Source organism: Trichosurus vulpecula, chromosome 2, assembly GCF_011100635.1.
Source record: "Trichosurus vulpecula isolate mTriVul1 chromosome 2, mTriVul1.pri, whole genome shotgun sequence".
NCBI lineage: Eukaryota > Metazoa > Chordata > Mammalia > Diprotodontia > Phalangeridae > Trichosurus > Trichosurus vulpecula.
This window is the reverse complement of record NC_050574.1, coordinates 32,268,711-32,286,204: the sequence shown is the minus strand read 5'-3', so window position 1 is coordinate 32,286,204 and position 17,494 is coordinate 32,268,711. Positions and strand designations below refer to the sequence as shown.

General features: G+C 42.2%; 1 protein-coding gene across 2 annotated transcripts in view; it reads right to left on the bottom strand.

Moving 5' to 3' along the window:
- NADK (NAD kinase) overlaps positions 1–17,494 on the bottom strand; it is a 50,082-nt gene that overhangs the window by 9,455 nt on the left and 23,133 nt on the right. The window contains exons 2-3 of one of the 2 annotated variants that reach the window (XM_036743432.1): positions 9,873–10,091; positions 6,034–6,117 (exon numbers count right to left, since the gene is read on the bottom strand). In XM_036743432.1, coding sequence (XP_036599327.1) covers positions 6,034–6,117; positions 9,873–10,051 — 263 coding nt within the window. In that variant the 5' untranslated portion in view covers positions 10,052–10,091. Of the gene's footprint in view, positions 1–1,991; positions 2,745–6,033; positions 6,118–9,872; positions 10,092–17,494 lie in introns of those variants that run through there. The other variant, XM_036743433.1, reaches the window with a different exon arrangement.

Genomic DNA, 17,494 nt, shown 5'->3' with positions numbered 1-17,494 from the left:
GCTCTAGGGTTAATAGGTAAATGAAATCCAAGATGAGAATCTTTTTTAAAATGTCCCCCACACCTTGAACAACTAGCTCTTGTCCTTACCTCTTGTCCTCTGCCTACAATTTTTTTAGAATTCAGCTCAAAATGTTATCCCCCTCCCCACCCAACCCCTGAAGTCTTTCCTGATTTAACCAAAAAACTGGCCAGCATCCACAGTCTACTGTCCGAATTGATAAAACTGACTTTCACTTTCCTGGCCATGTTCATGGGAGCTCTCATCTACGGACAGACACAGAGTGTGCTGGAGATCAAGAGAACTCATTGATGATTCTCTCAGTCTGTGGCTATGCTAATGACTGAGACCAAGATCTGCACTCCCCTATTAGATGGCAGGCTCTCGGAGGGCTGGGAGTATGTCCTCGTGTGCACAATAAGGGGATTGGACTAGATGCTTCCCAAGGTCCCTCTGGGCTCTGACATGCTAGAACCCTGAATCACCACAGGACTCGGTGAGCACAGCAGTTGGTCCAGTCTTGTCCGCTGAACTGCTGTCCAGACAAAGGACATCTCCCCAACCCTGATCTGTCCCCATGCTCTCTGTGGCCCACACTCCACAGCCAGGGTATTTTAACTTCACCTCGGTGTGTCTGGCTCACATTCTCATTACCTTGTCAGCTCTTTGGAGACAAGACCACAAACAGCACACCCCCTGGCCTCCCAGTTACTGCTGGCTAAAGATAATTAAGGATTTAAACTATGGACTTCCATCTCCTATTTCTCCAGGGCTACTAATAAGCAGTAAAAACTGAAATTTACTTTCCTTCCTCAGAGGGCAAGCAGTAGGAGAGAAGAGGCATCAACAACCACCAATGATCAGAGAATCAACTCAAAGCCAGTTTCTATGGAATGATATAGGGGATAGAGTGAGCAAGTTCTCTGATAACTAATTTATCTAGCTAGCTGAAGGAACAGAAGTACAGCAGAGTAACAACAACAAAAAAAAGTGCCTAAGAAACACCAAGAAAGATACCATTGGTTTTAGTATTGGTACAGGACAACAGTAAACACAAGTGGACGCCCTGCTCTACCTTGGAGGAGGCCCAAATCAGAGTCCTCGGACTGTCTCAATAAAGACAAAAATTTCTGACTTACCAGCCTGACAACAGTAATTCTGTCTATTCTGGCAGTACTGAGGCAGGGCTCAGATTACGTCAGACTGATGGTTTCCACAGATTTGCCTGACATTATAACTCAATAAATATAAATTACATATCATACCATACAACTACCAAGATGCAAATGTGTACGCTTGTCAAAACATTGGCGAGATTATGGAAGCTCACCACCCCTACCACTTTCTATCTATACGTCGTGCTATTGTGCTACAGACAGTCTATTGCTGCTGTGTCCCTATAGGTACAATGTACCTACAATGTCTGCTCTTACGGGAGAAGGGAAAGTCACTCCTGATGAATACTGAATCACTCCCAATTCCAACTTCTATCTGTTGTCAGGCCACTGAGGACAGTGGGCCTTTGGGGACTCACCCTGAAGCTTCACAAGTGAGAAAAATCTGTCAAGAATTACAACTGATTCCTACTCTTATCCTTGTTAGTTCTAGCAAAATCTGCAGGCTTACAAAGTATACATTTATTGGCAAATGCCCTGCAGCCCAATGCACTAGCCCTTTTACGCTGTGAAGGCAGGGAATCAGGGCCTCGAAGAGACTCCCACTTCTAGATTTCCCTTTCTCAACTCCATTCAAGTATGTTTAAAAACGACACAAAATCAAAACCACACTGTACAAAACATCTGATCAATGTTATCTGAATGAAGACTCCATCAGGTGAGACCTGAGACACACTCTGACACTTCTTGGAAATTACTGATCTGAACTATTCTTCACTCATGAAGAGGGTGAAGAAGACTGGAACGAGTGTTTTAACCTTTGCTATCAATGTTTACCAAAATGCCCAGAGCACCCATTCTTTTAGCAGTACTCACCATTTCCAGGTATTTTTGTTAAATGAGACGTCATTCACAACATTCTTTATGATCTTCATGGCTTTCTTCCAAAATCACAAATAATTCTTGAAATGTTTCTTGTTTATTTTAAACTAAGCTGCTGCCATTGTTAAAAGAATTTTGTTTCTCTTGGCAGGCAAAGAAAGGCTTAGGACAAGCTAACAAAAACTGAAAACACACCCAAACTCTCCCAGCTATGCATTTAACTAATGTTAACTTAGTTTCCAAATACTAAAATTTTAATTCCAAAGCACAATGCTAAGTCATCTTTTGGAGATTTTTAAAAATATTAAGCTAAAAAGAGCTACCTAAAATTAAAACTACCTAAAACAACTGTCACTCATGTTATGTCACTCATAATATAATCCTTTCTCTTAATGACCCACCTCAAAGAAAGTCTTCCAGATTGCTTCTAATTGGCACCATGGGAAAAATGGTGAGATTTTTAGGTCTTAAATAAACTAGTCATCAGAGATGAATCTACTCGTGTTTTTCTTAACCCACCAAAACCCCCCAAAAAGCCAAAGCAAACTCTGTCAGTGCTAGCAAACCTTAGTCTCTGAACAACCTGAAACTGTTCTCCTTAACAAGTAGGAGAGGGAGAGTGTCTGCCGGCTGCCGGCTGCTGGCTCCTAGCTCCCAGCTCTTCTGCACACTCAACTTCAGCAGCACTGAGTCCTGTCCCTCTTGTCCTGCCCACCTTCCCCACGCTCAGCCAAGTGTGAAAGCCAGTCGATTCTCTCACGGGTCTGGTTCAGCCCCATGGGAGGAGTTCTTACCACAATCAGGCGGAGTCTGATGGGAGCACAGCCCTCCTCTTAGCCAAGAGATTAAAATTATAGGCAAGACCAAGGAGATTTAAGGGAGAACTCCTCAGGACTAATTTCCTTAGGAATTCAACACAGCATTCCTCATTAAACTACTATATTTACATGTTTAAATTGTTGGGATATATTTTAGACAGCTAATTATTAAGGTGTTAAGAAGCAATGTATCAAAATGAGAAAAGCAAAACCATATTTGTTTCATTGTGCGAGAAGAGAAAAGTTGTTCCCACTTCAGGGACCCATGGGCATACTGAGAACACACCTGGGCAGGTGTGGTCGTTTAGGTATCTCACACACTTTATTGGCAATGTCTCCAGGCAACTGACACAGGCCTGCAGTGGGAACCAGAGGAAGCCGACCTGTGAAGGCCAAAGGTGAGAGACAGCTGGAGGACAGCCTCCTTCTGTACACGCTAGGGGACATTTGCATGGGAAGAGGCCCAGCCACCCTTTCCAAGAGGCCCTGGCAGGACAAAGTGGCACCTTATTCCACAGAAACATGTGACAAACCCTTGTTCAGAGGCTCCAAAGAGCCCCCAGCCAGGCTGGCCATGACAACTTCTGAATGCGAGGGACCTGAAAAGTCATTCTAGTCCAACTCTTTGGTCCCTCAAGATCATCGTTTCTAAGGTACCTTCACCATTTGGCTTTTTTGACCAAAAGCAGGAATGGGTAGCTCTTTTCTAATGATCTTTCACATCTAAGTTCTTGTGTGTTAGGCAGCATTTTCTGCGTGTTTACAGAGAAGCTAACTTCTATTTCATGGATCAGCTAGGCACAACTGTATTAACAGCCAAACCCAATCAGCAAGCTGAAACCAATGGGAAAGTTGATTCAACCAGTATTTGTTGACCACTTGCCATGTGAAAGCCTCTGTTCAAGGTATTGCTCAACATATATGGTTAAGAAGGTAAAAGGCTGCCTTCACAGGAGGAGGAGAGCAGGAAAGAAGGGTTAGTTAAAAATTAGTCACGGTGATAATAAAAGTACCAATGTCAATTATTTTCCTTACATATAAGGAAAAAAAACTGAAACAAAGAGAGCCGTTATTGTGTTCAGTCACGTCTGACTTTTCACGATCCCATCTGGGATTTTCTTGGCAGAGATCCTAGAGTGGTTTTCCATTTCCTTCTCCAGTTCATTTTACAGATGAGGAAACTGAGGCAAACAGGGTGAAAGTGACTTGCCTAGGGTCACCCAGGCAGTGCACGTCTGAGGCTATATTTGAACTCAGGTCCTCCTAACTCCATGACCTGCGCTCTATCCACTGAGCCACCTAGCAGCCCTTGAAAGAGCAATTATTTTTTGATTTGGACACATCACAATTCCTCATACAGTGTTACACTCTCTTCAGTTAGCTGATAATTGCCTTTAAATGAGGAAGTACTCCCAGTCTTCTGGGAAAGTTACAAAAACAACAACAATGTTGCAGAATATCTTCAAAGAGGAGGGGGAAGGAAGCTTAAAACAAGAACTATCAACAACTTTGAAATTTTTATCTTGAATATAGGAACACTCACATTTATTTCCTACCCTGCATCAATCTGTTTTTCCTGAAACCTAGGAAACAGGATTACAGATCTAGGGCCTGTCCAGCCACCTTAACACCCACAAGTAGGTTCCACTTGGTATCTGGTGTGTTTAACTCTATGTAAGGAATACTACTGACTGTGTCACTTTAATCCTCCCCCAAAGGACCTGTTTTTCTCTCCTACTCAATAATGCATGTCCATTAAAGCCACTCCACACACTAGATCAAAGATCAAAATCTAGTTCGTTTGCTCCTAAACAAATGTCCCAAAGGGAAGACTCTGGAATCAGACATCTAGGTGGCTTCTGTCACACTCTAACATGGCAGTGGTTAAACCATTTTAGATGACACTCCCCTGCAATGGGCACTAACAGACATAGGGTTGGCCCCCCATCGTTGCCTTACGAGATGCCTCAATCACCAGTCTCCACACAACTCAAAAGTAAGTCTCTGCTCTCCCTTCGTCCTTCCAGGGCTATTTCCTACTGCCCCTGGCTCTCTCTCAGCAGCATTTGGGAAAAGAGGCTTTCCTGGAAGAGGGCTGGCCACCCCCCTTCTCAAGACAGCCTCCTTCCTGCCTCCTCTGACTGCTGTGACTCGGTTCTCTTCAAAGTCCACCTCCCAGCTGACTGCTCCTTCTCCACCTCTGGATTCCTTCTTCTTCTCCTGAACCTGGGCGAGGCTATCCCACAAAGCCCTGGCCTCTCGGGGCTTCTTCTCACCTCTTTCTATACCCTATGACCTCAAAGATCAGCTTGATGCACATGACTCCCAAATCCACAAACCCAGGTCCACATTTCTGAATCCCTACTGGACACCATACTATGGATGACAGATGCCCACCTGAACTTTCCTCCAAAGACCATCTGGCTCTATTTACCTTCTCTGCTAATGGTACCACAAGTCCTCTTGCCAGTCAGGCCAAACCCTTGGACTCCTCCATGACAGGACCCCCCTCCTCATTCTTCACGTTCAATCAGTCGGCATGCACTGTCAAGCTGTTGCCACCATCTTTCTGGCATATACTCCTCTCTTTCCCTTTCTACTGTCACAGCTCTCCTTCAGTCCCTTAACAGCTCACCTGGAATGTCTTAATGGGCTCTGTTTCCAGGCCCTCTTCATCTTGACATTCTTGGCAAAATACAGGCCTGATGCCATCACTCCCTTTCTCAAACCTCATTATCTACCAAATAAAATAGGAATTCCTTAGTTTAGTATTCAAGGCCCTCAATGGTCTGATTCCAATCGCCTTTCTTTGGTTCCAGGCAGACTATTCTCCCATTAGGTTGAATAAGCTATCCTGTTACCATCTCCCCTCACTCCTCCATCTCTAGTTACAGAATCTGAAGCCTCACTGGATTCCTGCCCCGCCCCCCCTTCCCCCTCCAGCTAGAACAGATTTCTCTCAGAAGTCCACCTGATGAGACTTTTGCATTTCATCTCCTAATTTGTCTTGTAGGTTACCCGTGGACATCTCAATCCCCTAACAGGGTACAATTTCCTTAAGGATAGAGACTAAGCTACTTTTCCTATTAACGTACCTAACGTGGAGCCTTTCGCACATTGGTGACTAATGTTTATGGAATACGTACTAAATTTTCAACATCAAAAAGTTAAACCCTAAATATTTATTGTCAAGCAAAAAGAAAAGAAAGCCAACTTACATGATAGTCTTGGGATTCTGCAGCATACAAGCCTTTGGTCCAAAAGTGGTCACTGGGCACGGCCCATGCAAAGAACGGGTCCTCCTTTTGGGGGAAAGGAGAGGAGAAAAGACAACATTCTGATTAGTACCTTAAAATAAAGATGTGAAGAAATAGCTGTTTGGGGAAAAAAATAAGAAATTATACTAACTTTAAAAAGATGAGAAAACAGACTAAAATATCCGTACTCATCCACTGCTAGGCCCATAGACAACAAAATATTTATAGGAGCACTTTTTGTGGTAGCACAAAAAGTAGCTGCACATTAAATGGGTAATTTCTCAGCAAACTATGGTACGTGAAAAGTAGTGGGATATTAGTGTGCTACAAGAGTGGAATACATGGAAAGCTCTCTATGATAGCCGGATGCAAAATGAAGTAAGCAGGGCAGCAAAAAACAACATACAAGACAACATCAACGTAAACAGAGAACGACAAAAGATGGCCCGAAACCTACAAGAAGCCACTCTCCCCCATTTCTCTGCAGAAACGAGGGACCAGGTATGGAATGTGACGTAAGTGACTTTTTGGATATATTAGTTTTGCAGAAGTTTTATTCTTTATTATAAAGGATGGGGAGGGGAGGGATATAGGGGAAAATGTAGGTGATATCAAAACAAAACATTAATAAAAATTACTTTTGAAAATTCAAAATTCAATCTGAACTACAGTGTACTGTCCATGAAGAAAGAGATCACAGTGTCCACTGTCCCTGACAGGAGCAGGCCTAGGTTTGAGCCTCATATTGCTGTTATTCCCCAGGGTCAATGTGCTGCCATCCTGAAAAAGTCACTTCAAGAGCTTGTGATGTCCAAGGAAACCAAGACTGTGTCTACCTCTAAAGAACACCCACCAGACGTGCAACATAGACTCTGGATTTTATAACTCAAAAAGGAAATGTGGACAGCAAGGTCCAACCTGAGCACGTGGAAGTGGCTCTAATCACACCATGCTTGTGTTAACTCAGAGAAAGCAAAGGCCTGTGGTGGTGACCTCTGTCTACAAGACAATTTGCTGACTGTGGTGTCAGGGAATCCATGACACAAAGCCCTCTCTTCTCTTGGCCCAGCCTTTGGCTGGTCCCCAGATCAGCTAAGGATGCCACTGAAAGTCTAGAGTCCTTCCTGATGAAAAATGCTACTCACCTCCTGAAACAGAAGTAATAGTCTCAAGCATACGGGTGAAGAGTGGGGAGAATACATATTTTGACTAATTGGAAAAATAAAATTTAATTTAAAAAATTCTAGGAATTCAGCTGTTTAGCAAATTAAAGATGCAGATCCTTCCCTCAACATACCTGGGATACGAGCACAGTGGCTTTCTTTATCATCAATTTAGTACTGTTCTCACTAGGAAACAGCATTCTTAGAATAAGGTAGTTGGGACACTTATGAATTACTGAAATAATTAAATGATTTTATGGATCCTTTTACACACCAAAATACTATCTCAAAGTAAACAGAAGAGTATAAAGCATGATTATAAAAGGATGCCAATATATTGAATATTCTGGCCAAGGAAAATAGCTAATTATTCTTTTCTGAGTACAATTCTTTACTAGGTAATTATGTAAAAGTGTCTAAGTTTACTCCACTGTTACATTTCTCTAGGTTTTATTCTATCCTTTTCTAAAGAAAAAAAATTAAACTTTTAATCTGAAAAATGCGACCAACTCCCCACCCTGAAGTCACAGACGTGCTGGTTCTCTCCTGTTCACTCACTGAGGGAGGAAGGGCCACATTTACGCTAATCTATCAGATAACTACTATCAAATGTATCATTTATACGTATATTTATCAGGCATAGCTCCATGTTACAAAGCACTATGAAGTGTGCCTCTAACATACGTGTATGTGTGTGTGTATATATATATATATATATAATATATATATATATATACACACACACATATATATAAATGTATTTAAAAGTGTGTGTGTGTGTGCGCGCGCGCACGCGCGTGTGTGTGGATAGACATATGCATGTATGAAGAATACGAGACTTGGGCCTGAGCATGCCTCCTAATACTACCTGTGTAATCCTGGCCAAGTCAACAAGTCATTCGCTTACTTCAGTGTCAGTTTCACTAACTACAGAAGGGGAATAATATTGCACACCTCACAGGTGCAAGAAAAATTCTCTGCAAACCTTCAAGTCTCATATCAGTATGTCAGCCCAGCTGGGTCCTACTTGCTGAGAACAAATCCCCTCCAGTGGTCATATTATTCAAAGCCACACTGTCCATCACCATTGGGCTGGAACCAATAACACTCCAATAAAGTGGATTCATTATTTGCACTAATCAAGACTTAGCTGTGCTAATATACACTTACATGTATACGCTTCTGTATATCTTAGACACCTGAAATGCACAATGAGTGGGGCTTCGAACTGAATAGGAAGACATTACCTTGTAGAAAATAGCTAAGTTCTTTTAATAGACCTAGGCTTCTTCCTGAAACAAAGGTTTATTTCTTTAACACCAATATTCATACTGTGGACAGCCACGTACTCTCCTGTGGTCTGTGGCACTTTGAGAATGCAAAGAGCGACATGTTGGGTGGTTCGCCTATAATAAACTCAGAAAGATACAGGGGAGACTCCACAAGATGGGCAGTGAAGAATAAGCTGCAGTCTGTGTCCCGAGAGAAAGCATCAGACCCATGAGACTTGTGACCCTGCAGTATCGGTCAGCTGGCAGAGCTCAAGGAAGGAGAGGTTAAGTGACTTTCTAAGGATTCTCTGCTGGCTGGTGACAGAACGGGGTCAGGAGTTTGGTGGCCAGGCCTTTTGGACAAACACTGTCATCTCGTTTTGTGTACATCTGCCCCAGACATCACACCTAAGCCTTGTGTGACCCCTAACCAGCCCCAGAGAACTCAGTAGCTTCAATGCCTAACACTTTCCATGTGGTTCTAACGGGAACTAGAGTTCCACTGCTTATGTAAGGACCAGTGGGGGACGAGTCAAGTTTTAAAAGTTCCTGGGCTACAGTTAGTAAAGAAAAGTTAGCATGTCATGTTTTAAACTGATCTTCAAAATTTCCCATAAAGTTTTAGAAGCATTTAATTGAAGAGAGAATAAGACCACAACGATACAAAATAAATGAACAGACATATGTTAAACACAGTTATTTTGGTTTTACACATAATACTAAAATTTTATTTCTATAGTCAACTGCCAATTATCCACATTAATGGAAGAGTGGTGGTATATAATAATCCAAGTGACATCTTCCAAGGGGGAAGCAATTTCTTACAGCAAATTAGCCTAGTTTTCTTAAGTCCATATTAAAATTAATCTGCATTACAGCTAGCGGGTCACTTAAGGCTGTGAAATAGCAAGAAAGAGGTAGTCCATGATAAAGATGTCATTGTATAGAGTTTGCCAAGTCAGGATCGTCAGACACCATGTGTTAGCACATGAGAATGCATTGGCATATGTAGGACTTTGCCATATGAGGCAACCTGACATTGACACTAATCAGGTATCACAGAGAACTCAAATGCCACTGTTTACTGATGAGCCAGAGAGTGGACTGCTAATGTCACATGGGTCAAGATCTCTGTGAGATGCTACCACTCACACCAACTGGCTCTGAGAGGTGGGTTCCTTTCCCTAAGTCCCTTTAACACTGCAAACACCGAGGGATTCCCAGTCCTGCATATGTCACATTAAGCCAATTCTCTGAGAACGCCCAAACTCAGCAACTTCTCCTGGTCCCACCAGCCAGACAATGCAAACCTCCTAGACAGATAGATAGTGAGGCACTGGCTCTCTTCCTGGGATAGGTACTTTACCTGAATTCTTTCGTGCTCCCCAGGGCAGGTGACGCAGACAAACTTCGAGACTTGGCTCGACCCCGGATGGGATTCCCATAGTTCCAGTCCTCATCTCCGTGACACGCTGAACAACGGTAAGAGGCTGAATCTGGACTCAACTCTTTACTCAGACTGATTTTTTCTTGTTCCATCTCCATAGCGGATAAAAGGGAACTTCCGTCAGGAAGACACTGACGCCTTAAAGAGAAATTAAACGATAAATCCCATGGACTCATGATTCAGGTTCTATTAATCAACTATTAACTTAGGTCACTACAATATACCTGTCTTTGATTGTCTTTGCTTTTTCCTATCTACATACCTGTTTGTGCAATATACCTTCAAGGACAGCTTCAAATTCAGCCACAATCCAACAACATAGCCAGAGAAAGGCAATAAAATAGATGTTCTTTTCTCTTCCCCCTTTTTAACTCCTCCTATATCATTAGCTCAATGCAAACTTCCTTTGGAAATCTTACACACAATTAAAGACAATTTTGTTTACTGAGGCATGTCAGGGCTCCATAACGAAGACAAGGACTACAGTATAACATTTTCAATGAGTTAAAGAGTAGTATAAATCTAGTTATTGCTCATTTGCATAAATCAAGAACTCCTTATTTCTTATTCAGATGAACTAAGAATGGATATTATAGGTATTTAGATCAGAGCAGATGACCTCAGGTCAAATTAAAATCCAATCAACATTTATCAAATGCTGATCTATACCTCATCATGGTGTTGAGGTGACCCTAGGTTTTTGAAGGCCATCCCAAGGGGGTACAAGTTCTGGCAGCTTTTACCATGCTAGAAGGGCTTCAAGAAACGTCCTGAAAACAGTCTGTTTTCCTAAGACTGGATCCTTTCCTGCAGCCTACAAGCATTCCTCATCCTTTAAAAACCTTCCTTTGATTCTAAAATATCAGCTATCACCCAGGGCAAGGACAGAAACCTGGGGGACTCCACTAGAGCCTTTTCTCCAAGTTAGCACTGACCTACGTGCTGTGACTCTCATCCCTTTCACAGCCAAAGCCCTAGAAAAAGTGTCTACATTCATGGTAGTGCAATTACATACACACACACACACACACACACACACACACACACACACACCCCTTCCCATTCTCAAATTTCCCTCTACTCCCAAGGCTAAGGGCAAGATTTAGTTCACATTTTTTTTTAAGTTTTACTGGTTTTTACATATCTAAATTTATTAAATTTATATTTCTTTAATTTCTAAATATCCTTCCTCCTTCTCTCTATCCCTCCTCAGAAATCCATGCCTTGTAACAAAGAAAAAGGGAAAAAACCAAATCACTTGTGCAAAGCTAAGCAGCCCCCCAGCTGAGTCTGCTAGTGCCTGCCTGGCTCTGCCCCCATCCCGGCCCACCCCCACAAGGCCCACTTTCTTCTGTCTTCTTTAGGGCCAGATAACTTTGGTGCCCAGGTGGGTTTTCCTGCTGTCCTTTCCGTTTCTGCAGTCATGGTATATACTATGGTCCTGGTTCTGCTGCCTTCACCTACAAGCCTTCCCCTGCTTCTGTATAGTCCTCATGGTTGCAATCTCTTACAGTGAAATAACATTCGATGATACTCCTGTGCCACCAATTCATTTACCCATTCCCCAAATGGTATGCGACGATTTTGTTCCAATTATGTGCTGCTACATACATTTTGGTGCAATGGGACTTTTTCTATCTTGAGGAACATGCTTGGCTCCCATTCACTTCGCAGCCCCTTGAGAAACTGTCCTGCCAAGGTCACCAACCTCTGCTGCCTCCAGAAGCCTCCTTGGTTGCCCTCCTCCCTGAGATCTGTGTAGCTTCTCCCACTGCTGACTGCCCCACCTCCCACACACTTTCTGCTCCTTCCTGGGTTTCACTACACTGCTTTCTCATGGTCCTCCCAACCTCCTTTTCAGGATCTCTGTCATCTCACAACTCCATCAGCCTGCTTGACTTTTCCACTCAAATGTCCCAGAAGCATTTCAAACTTTACTTGCCCCCAGCATGACCTGCCTCTCTTCTTAACGCCCCTATTGCTAGTGAGGACACCATGACTTTCTAGTTACTCATATTTGCGATCCTGGAGTCACTTTTCATGCCTTCCCTCTGCATGCCCTGCCACCAATTCCAATCAGTCGCTGGGTCTCATGGATTTCCTCTCCACTATCTTTCTGATCCTCTTTTCTCTACTTACACCACAACCACACTAGTACAGGCTCTCAATGCCACTCTAATGGACTAGCCCAAGGACTGGTAAACTACAGTCCCAGCTAGAGAGTTTTTACATTTTTAAATAAAATTTTTGTATTAAAAAATAGAAAAACCATTCCCACCTTCCAGGGCCACAAAAACAGGCTGCAATTGGCCTTCCAGTTCCTGGCCTAGCCCAACAACTTACCCAGCTGCCAAAGCAACTTTCCTAAAGCCTAGGCCTAACCATGTCACTTTCCTGTCCTAGAAGCTTCAAAGCCTCCCCATGGTCCCTAGGAGAGAATAAAGACAAACCCCTCTGTTGGAAAAGGTCCTTCATGTGAGTAAAGTACCAGCCCTGGAGTCAGGAGGACCTGAGTTCAAACCAGCTTCAGACACCTGACATGCTTACTAGCTGTGTGACCTTGGGCAAGCCACTTAACCCCAATTGCCCTGCCTTCCCCCCTCCAAAAAAAAAAAAAAAGAAAGGAAAAGGTCCTTCATAATCTGGTAACAGCTTACTTTTTCCAGGTTGATCATACAGTTCTTCCCCTTATACACCTATTTTCTAAAATATCTGGCTTAATGGCTGTTCCTATGCACAATGTTCCAAATCTCCTGCCTCTTTGGATTTGCACAGGCTCTCTCCCGTACTTGGAAAGTTCTCTTTCCTTACCCCTGCCTCTTAAAAATCCAAGCCCCTTCCCCAAGTACCACCTCCCTCAAGAGGCCTTTCCAGATTCTCCTTGGGTCATTAGTATTCCACCCCCAAACCCAATTACTGCGTATTAGTGTTGTATAAATGTTCCATTTGCTCATCTGTAAACATGTCTCTCCACAGTAGGACAAGGTTCACAAGAATCTTGACATTCTTGCTAGAAACAAAATGAGAAGACAGAAAGAAAATGCAGCTAAGTCGAAGGAGTGTTCATTCATGGGCTCTCTTTGAAAAGGAAAATCAAGCAACACATCATCTCATGGGTTTTTGGCCATCCTTAAGCTTCAAAAAACACCATGAAGTATATATACATTCACAACTTTTGTAGAGGATAAAAAGGTAAAGAAATTCTATGAAAAACTTGGTAAGGCCCACCAAATTAAATCAAAATAAAATCTTCGATGACTTCTATGCAACATTAGACAAAGACAATTAAAAAACTAGAAAACATGATTCAGGAAAAAGGAATGAGAAGAAGGCCAAAACTTAGAGACTACATAGAATCTTCAAATCTATTTATCATGAATACTTCTGAGAAAAGAACCAAAAAGCGACAGATATTCAAACTCCAAAAAACATCACAAAACGTGAAATGGAACTTTTAGTAGCGTTCTTGAGTAAATTTTTAAAAATACAATTTTTATCTTTTTAAAATGTCACCAAAATTTCTCTCAGAATCCTTCCTCCTCCCCCCGTAGCAAACTATTCTTTAAGGTGTAACAGCTGTGACCTGCGTGGGGGGAGGGGGGGAGGAGGAAGCAGGCCCCTCCTCTCTCCTCTTTGTCTCCTTCTATTTACACTGTTGCAGCCGTTCTGTTTACTGTTACTCCTCCGGTATCACATTGTGTCTTTTCATTACGACTCTCGGTGACCTCATTCGGGGTTTTTCTGGCAAAGATATTGAATTACCATTTCCTTCTCCAGCTCATTTTTTTTAACAGATCAAGAAACTAAGGGCTAAGTGACTTGCCCAGGGTCACACAGCTGGTGAGTCAGGTCTTCCAGGCCCCGAACTCTATCCACCGCACCACCTGGCTGCCACAAAGAGATGTTTAAGTAATAGGCACAATACCAACAAGGTGTTTCTCAGATGTCCCTCAAGCTTGGATATGATTCCTTGAAGGCTGTAACACCAAGGATGAGCTTGTCTAAAGATTTCTGTGTTGGCCACTGTCACTGAGGAGATACAGCAGAGTCCCAGGCTGAAGAGGAATTCCATACAGATGGATATCAATCCAGGGGCAGCTAGGTGGCTCAGTGAGTAGAGCACCAGCCCTGGAGTCAGGTGGACCTGAGTTCAAATGTGGCCTCAGACACTTGACACACTTACTAGCTGTGTGACCTTGGGCAAATCACTGAACCCCAATTGCCCTGCCTTCCCCACCCCCCCCAAAAGATGGTGATATCCTCCAGATAGTGCTATTTGTAGATGGTACTTAGCCGGTTACATCAAACTTCAGAACAAATGAGAGGCTCCTGAGTGATACATGTAACCATTTGAAAGAATCTAGCCTGACCAAGCACACAGGAAAAACAAGGGAGATGAAAAATGTCTATTATCCAGACTGTGATATACAGTTAGATAAGAAAACCTCCAGAACTCATCCATCAGCAATCGTGCCTGAGGCAGACACGACAAACAGAAAATAAAGTGACGTCAGGATAAAACAAGGAGACAAAAGGAGGTTGGATTATCTTTGGAAAACTGTACAACTCTTGTATGGACCCAAGCAAAGATTCGTCTTTTCAACAGCAACATTCAACTGGGATTGTACGGGTCAATCATGGAGCAATGCTTCAGAAGAATAGGGAGAGGTACATGGTGAGTGTGAACATACTATTAACACATTACAAATAAAGAATTATGAAAGAGAACAAGATTAAAAGATGTTTAAAAAAAACCCATAAGTGAAAAAGACAGCAAGAGTGAGGGAGAAGGGCAGATAGTATGTGTGCTCCATTGGCGTCCCCTGGCATGAGGGGATGACTAGGGTGAGAGTAGCACAGGGATGGATGGGTTATAGTCTGTATCACTGGAAAGAAGACCCACAATGGTGAGATCATTGAGAGATTAGATATGTGTAAACCACTGAGATCACCACTGAGGACACACAAATAAAAGCTGTCCTTGCCCAAGGAAGACATAAAGACAAATGAAAAGTGGACCTCTTCTCATGGAGCATGGGGGAAAGGGGAATAAGACGTGTGCACCATTAAGTGGGATACAAGGGAGGAGGTGAGAAGGGCAAAGACGAGATCAAAGAGCTCCAAGAAAGGAAAGAGGGCGAGAACAGTGACAGATGAGACAGAGGCTGCCCTACGTGCTCAAGGGCGCTTCCAGTCTTTCTTAAATTACTCTTCTTGAGAATTACAAAAGCTTGTTCCAAGGTAAGGAAACAGCAACATGTGATTCTTTACAAAGAGGGAACAAAACAACGGCAGCAGATGACGATATCTGATACCTATCTTATGGTTCAAGCTGAGATCTTTTGGCCAATGGTATTGGGCTCATCCAAGAGTGAGGTTTCTAACAGCTACATGACCTCCTAAATAAATATCTCAATAAGGAACAAGCAAAAGCAACTGTCCCTAAAGGGCTAGCAAACAAGAAGAAAATTCTTTAACTCACTATAACATAAAGCATTTATTTTATTGTGCTAAGCACAATTTGTACAAAAATAAACAAGACAGTCTCTAACTCCAAAGCATTTACATTCCATTGTAAGGCAATACAAAGTGGAGCTGGAAGGGCTGGGGGAGGCAAAGCGATTGGCAAAGAAATAAAAAGTCTAGATAGTGAGTGGAGCAGGCAGAATGAATGTGGCCGGGCCTCTCCTGAAATGATAATACTGCTTTTGTTGGTCAGTCGTGTCCAACTCTTCTTGACCTCATTTGGGGGTTTCTTGGCAAGAATACTGGAGTGCCATTTTCTTCTCCAGTTCATATTACAGATGAGGAAACTGAGGCCAACAGGATTAAATGACTTGCCCAGGGTCACACAGCTAGGAAGTGTCTGAGGCCAGATTTGAACTGAGGAAGAGAAGTCTTCCTGTCTGCAGGCCTGGCACTCTATCTACCCAGTGCACCATCTAGGTGCTTGATAATAATCATTGATCTATCTACAGATTGAGATTTGAAGCAAACTGCAGAATTGTCTCATTCTTCAATGGCTAGAACTAAACGAAGAAAATTCCCTACTCCGAGTCAGACCTAAGAATGAAGCACTTCAAAACCTGAGCCCCACGCTTTGTCCTGCCCTTAGGATTTTCAATTAAAAAAACACATTTTTAAAATGTGTTAAAGCCAGCTTTCCAAAAAATTTGAAAAAAAAAACATATTAAACTATTTTTAATTAATCTTTACTTGGCCAGAAAAGTTTCCATCTCTCATTTTGGTAATAAGCACTTAGAAATGAGGAAGGAAAATGAATTCTGCTTACAAATGAATATTCGAATTCAAAAATAGAAAGCGTAGAAGACATTTTCTATTTTGCTAAATTGGACAGAAATCCAATCATAGACTTATTCAAAGTATCTCTTGCCACAAAGAACCAAATAGCTGATAAATGACAGGTTACTGCTAAGGTCAGAAACCAAAACTTTCAAAGACATGTTAAAGAAGGTTACTTTATCAAGTTTACACGAATAAAGGATTTCTTTTTACTGCATAACTAACCAACACTTGAACAAAGTGGCATTTTGAATGTATATCATAAAAAGACACTGCTCCCCCACATTACAAAATCTACTATTTAAAGGGCAAATGCCAGGAAAACAGTGATAATGCCATTTCATCCACAGTTGCCCTTGAACTGCTGGGTTAGCCCTTGGGAAGGATGTGCACCAGAGGGCTAATAGACCTTTTCATTTTGCCAAAATGATCTGATGGAATAATTCCAGCAATGTTTCCCATACTTTCTAATAAATACAGCAAGTGATTTGGGGGACTCAGGAGTCACAAGTGAAGTTGCAGCAAGCTCCCATACGTCATTCGTTTTCTCCTATTTTCTAACACAGATCTCCTATGAGTCTTTACACTTGGCTGGTTTCTCCAAACACTTTCATTACAAATACATGTTTATCATAGTCCTATAAACTACGGCTAATAATACACTCAAACCATATGGTCATTGTACGAGAGAGACAAGTTGTTGCTAAGTGCCCAGCAGTATTGTTACACAAGAACCCTTGCGACAGTTAACTGGCTTATTATTTAAAGTCTATTATTCCACATAAATTTGAATATGTTTACATATTTTTAGAATCATTAACTTTCCCTAATTTTGCCAATTGCAACTCAGACTTTAAGCAAGAATGTAGGGGTCTGTAAAGTGCCACCAGTATCAACGTCTGTCAAGTACTGAACTACCTCTAAGAAACCTTAGGAGCGCTCTCATATTATGACAGACATTTCAGATTTCAGCAGAGCTTTGCACAGATGTTATCCTTACAGGCACTTGAGTCATCTGAGCTTTAAAGGTTTGGAAACTTCACCATCCAGATGGATTATTGTGCTTGTCTTTTCATGAGATTTTTTCAATGCCTCTCATGGTTATTGGGATGTTGGCTGACGAATTCTCTGAGGAGGAGAATAGCGAAGTCATTTTAGGTCATCCAAGTGACTAGTGAGACTAACTTCTTAAAAATATGATAAAGGTCATCCCCATGTCAGTACCATCCATATTAATC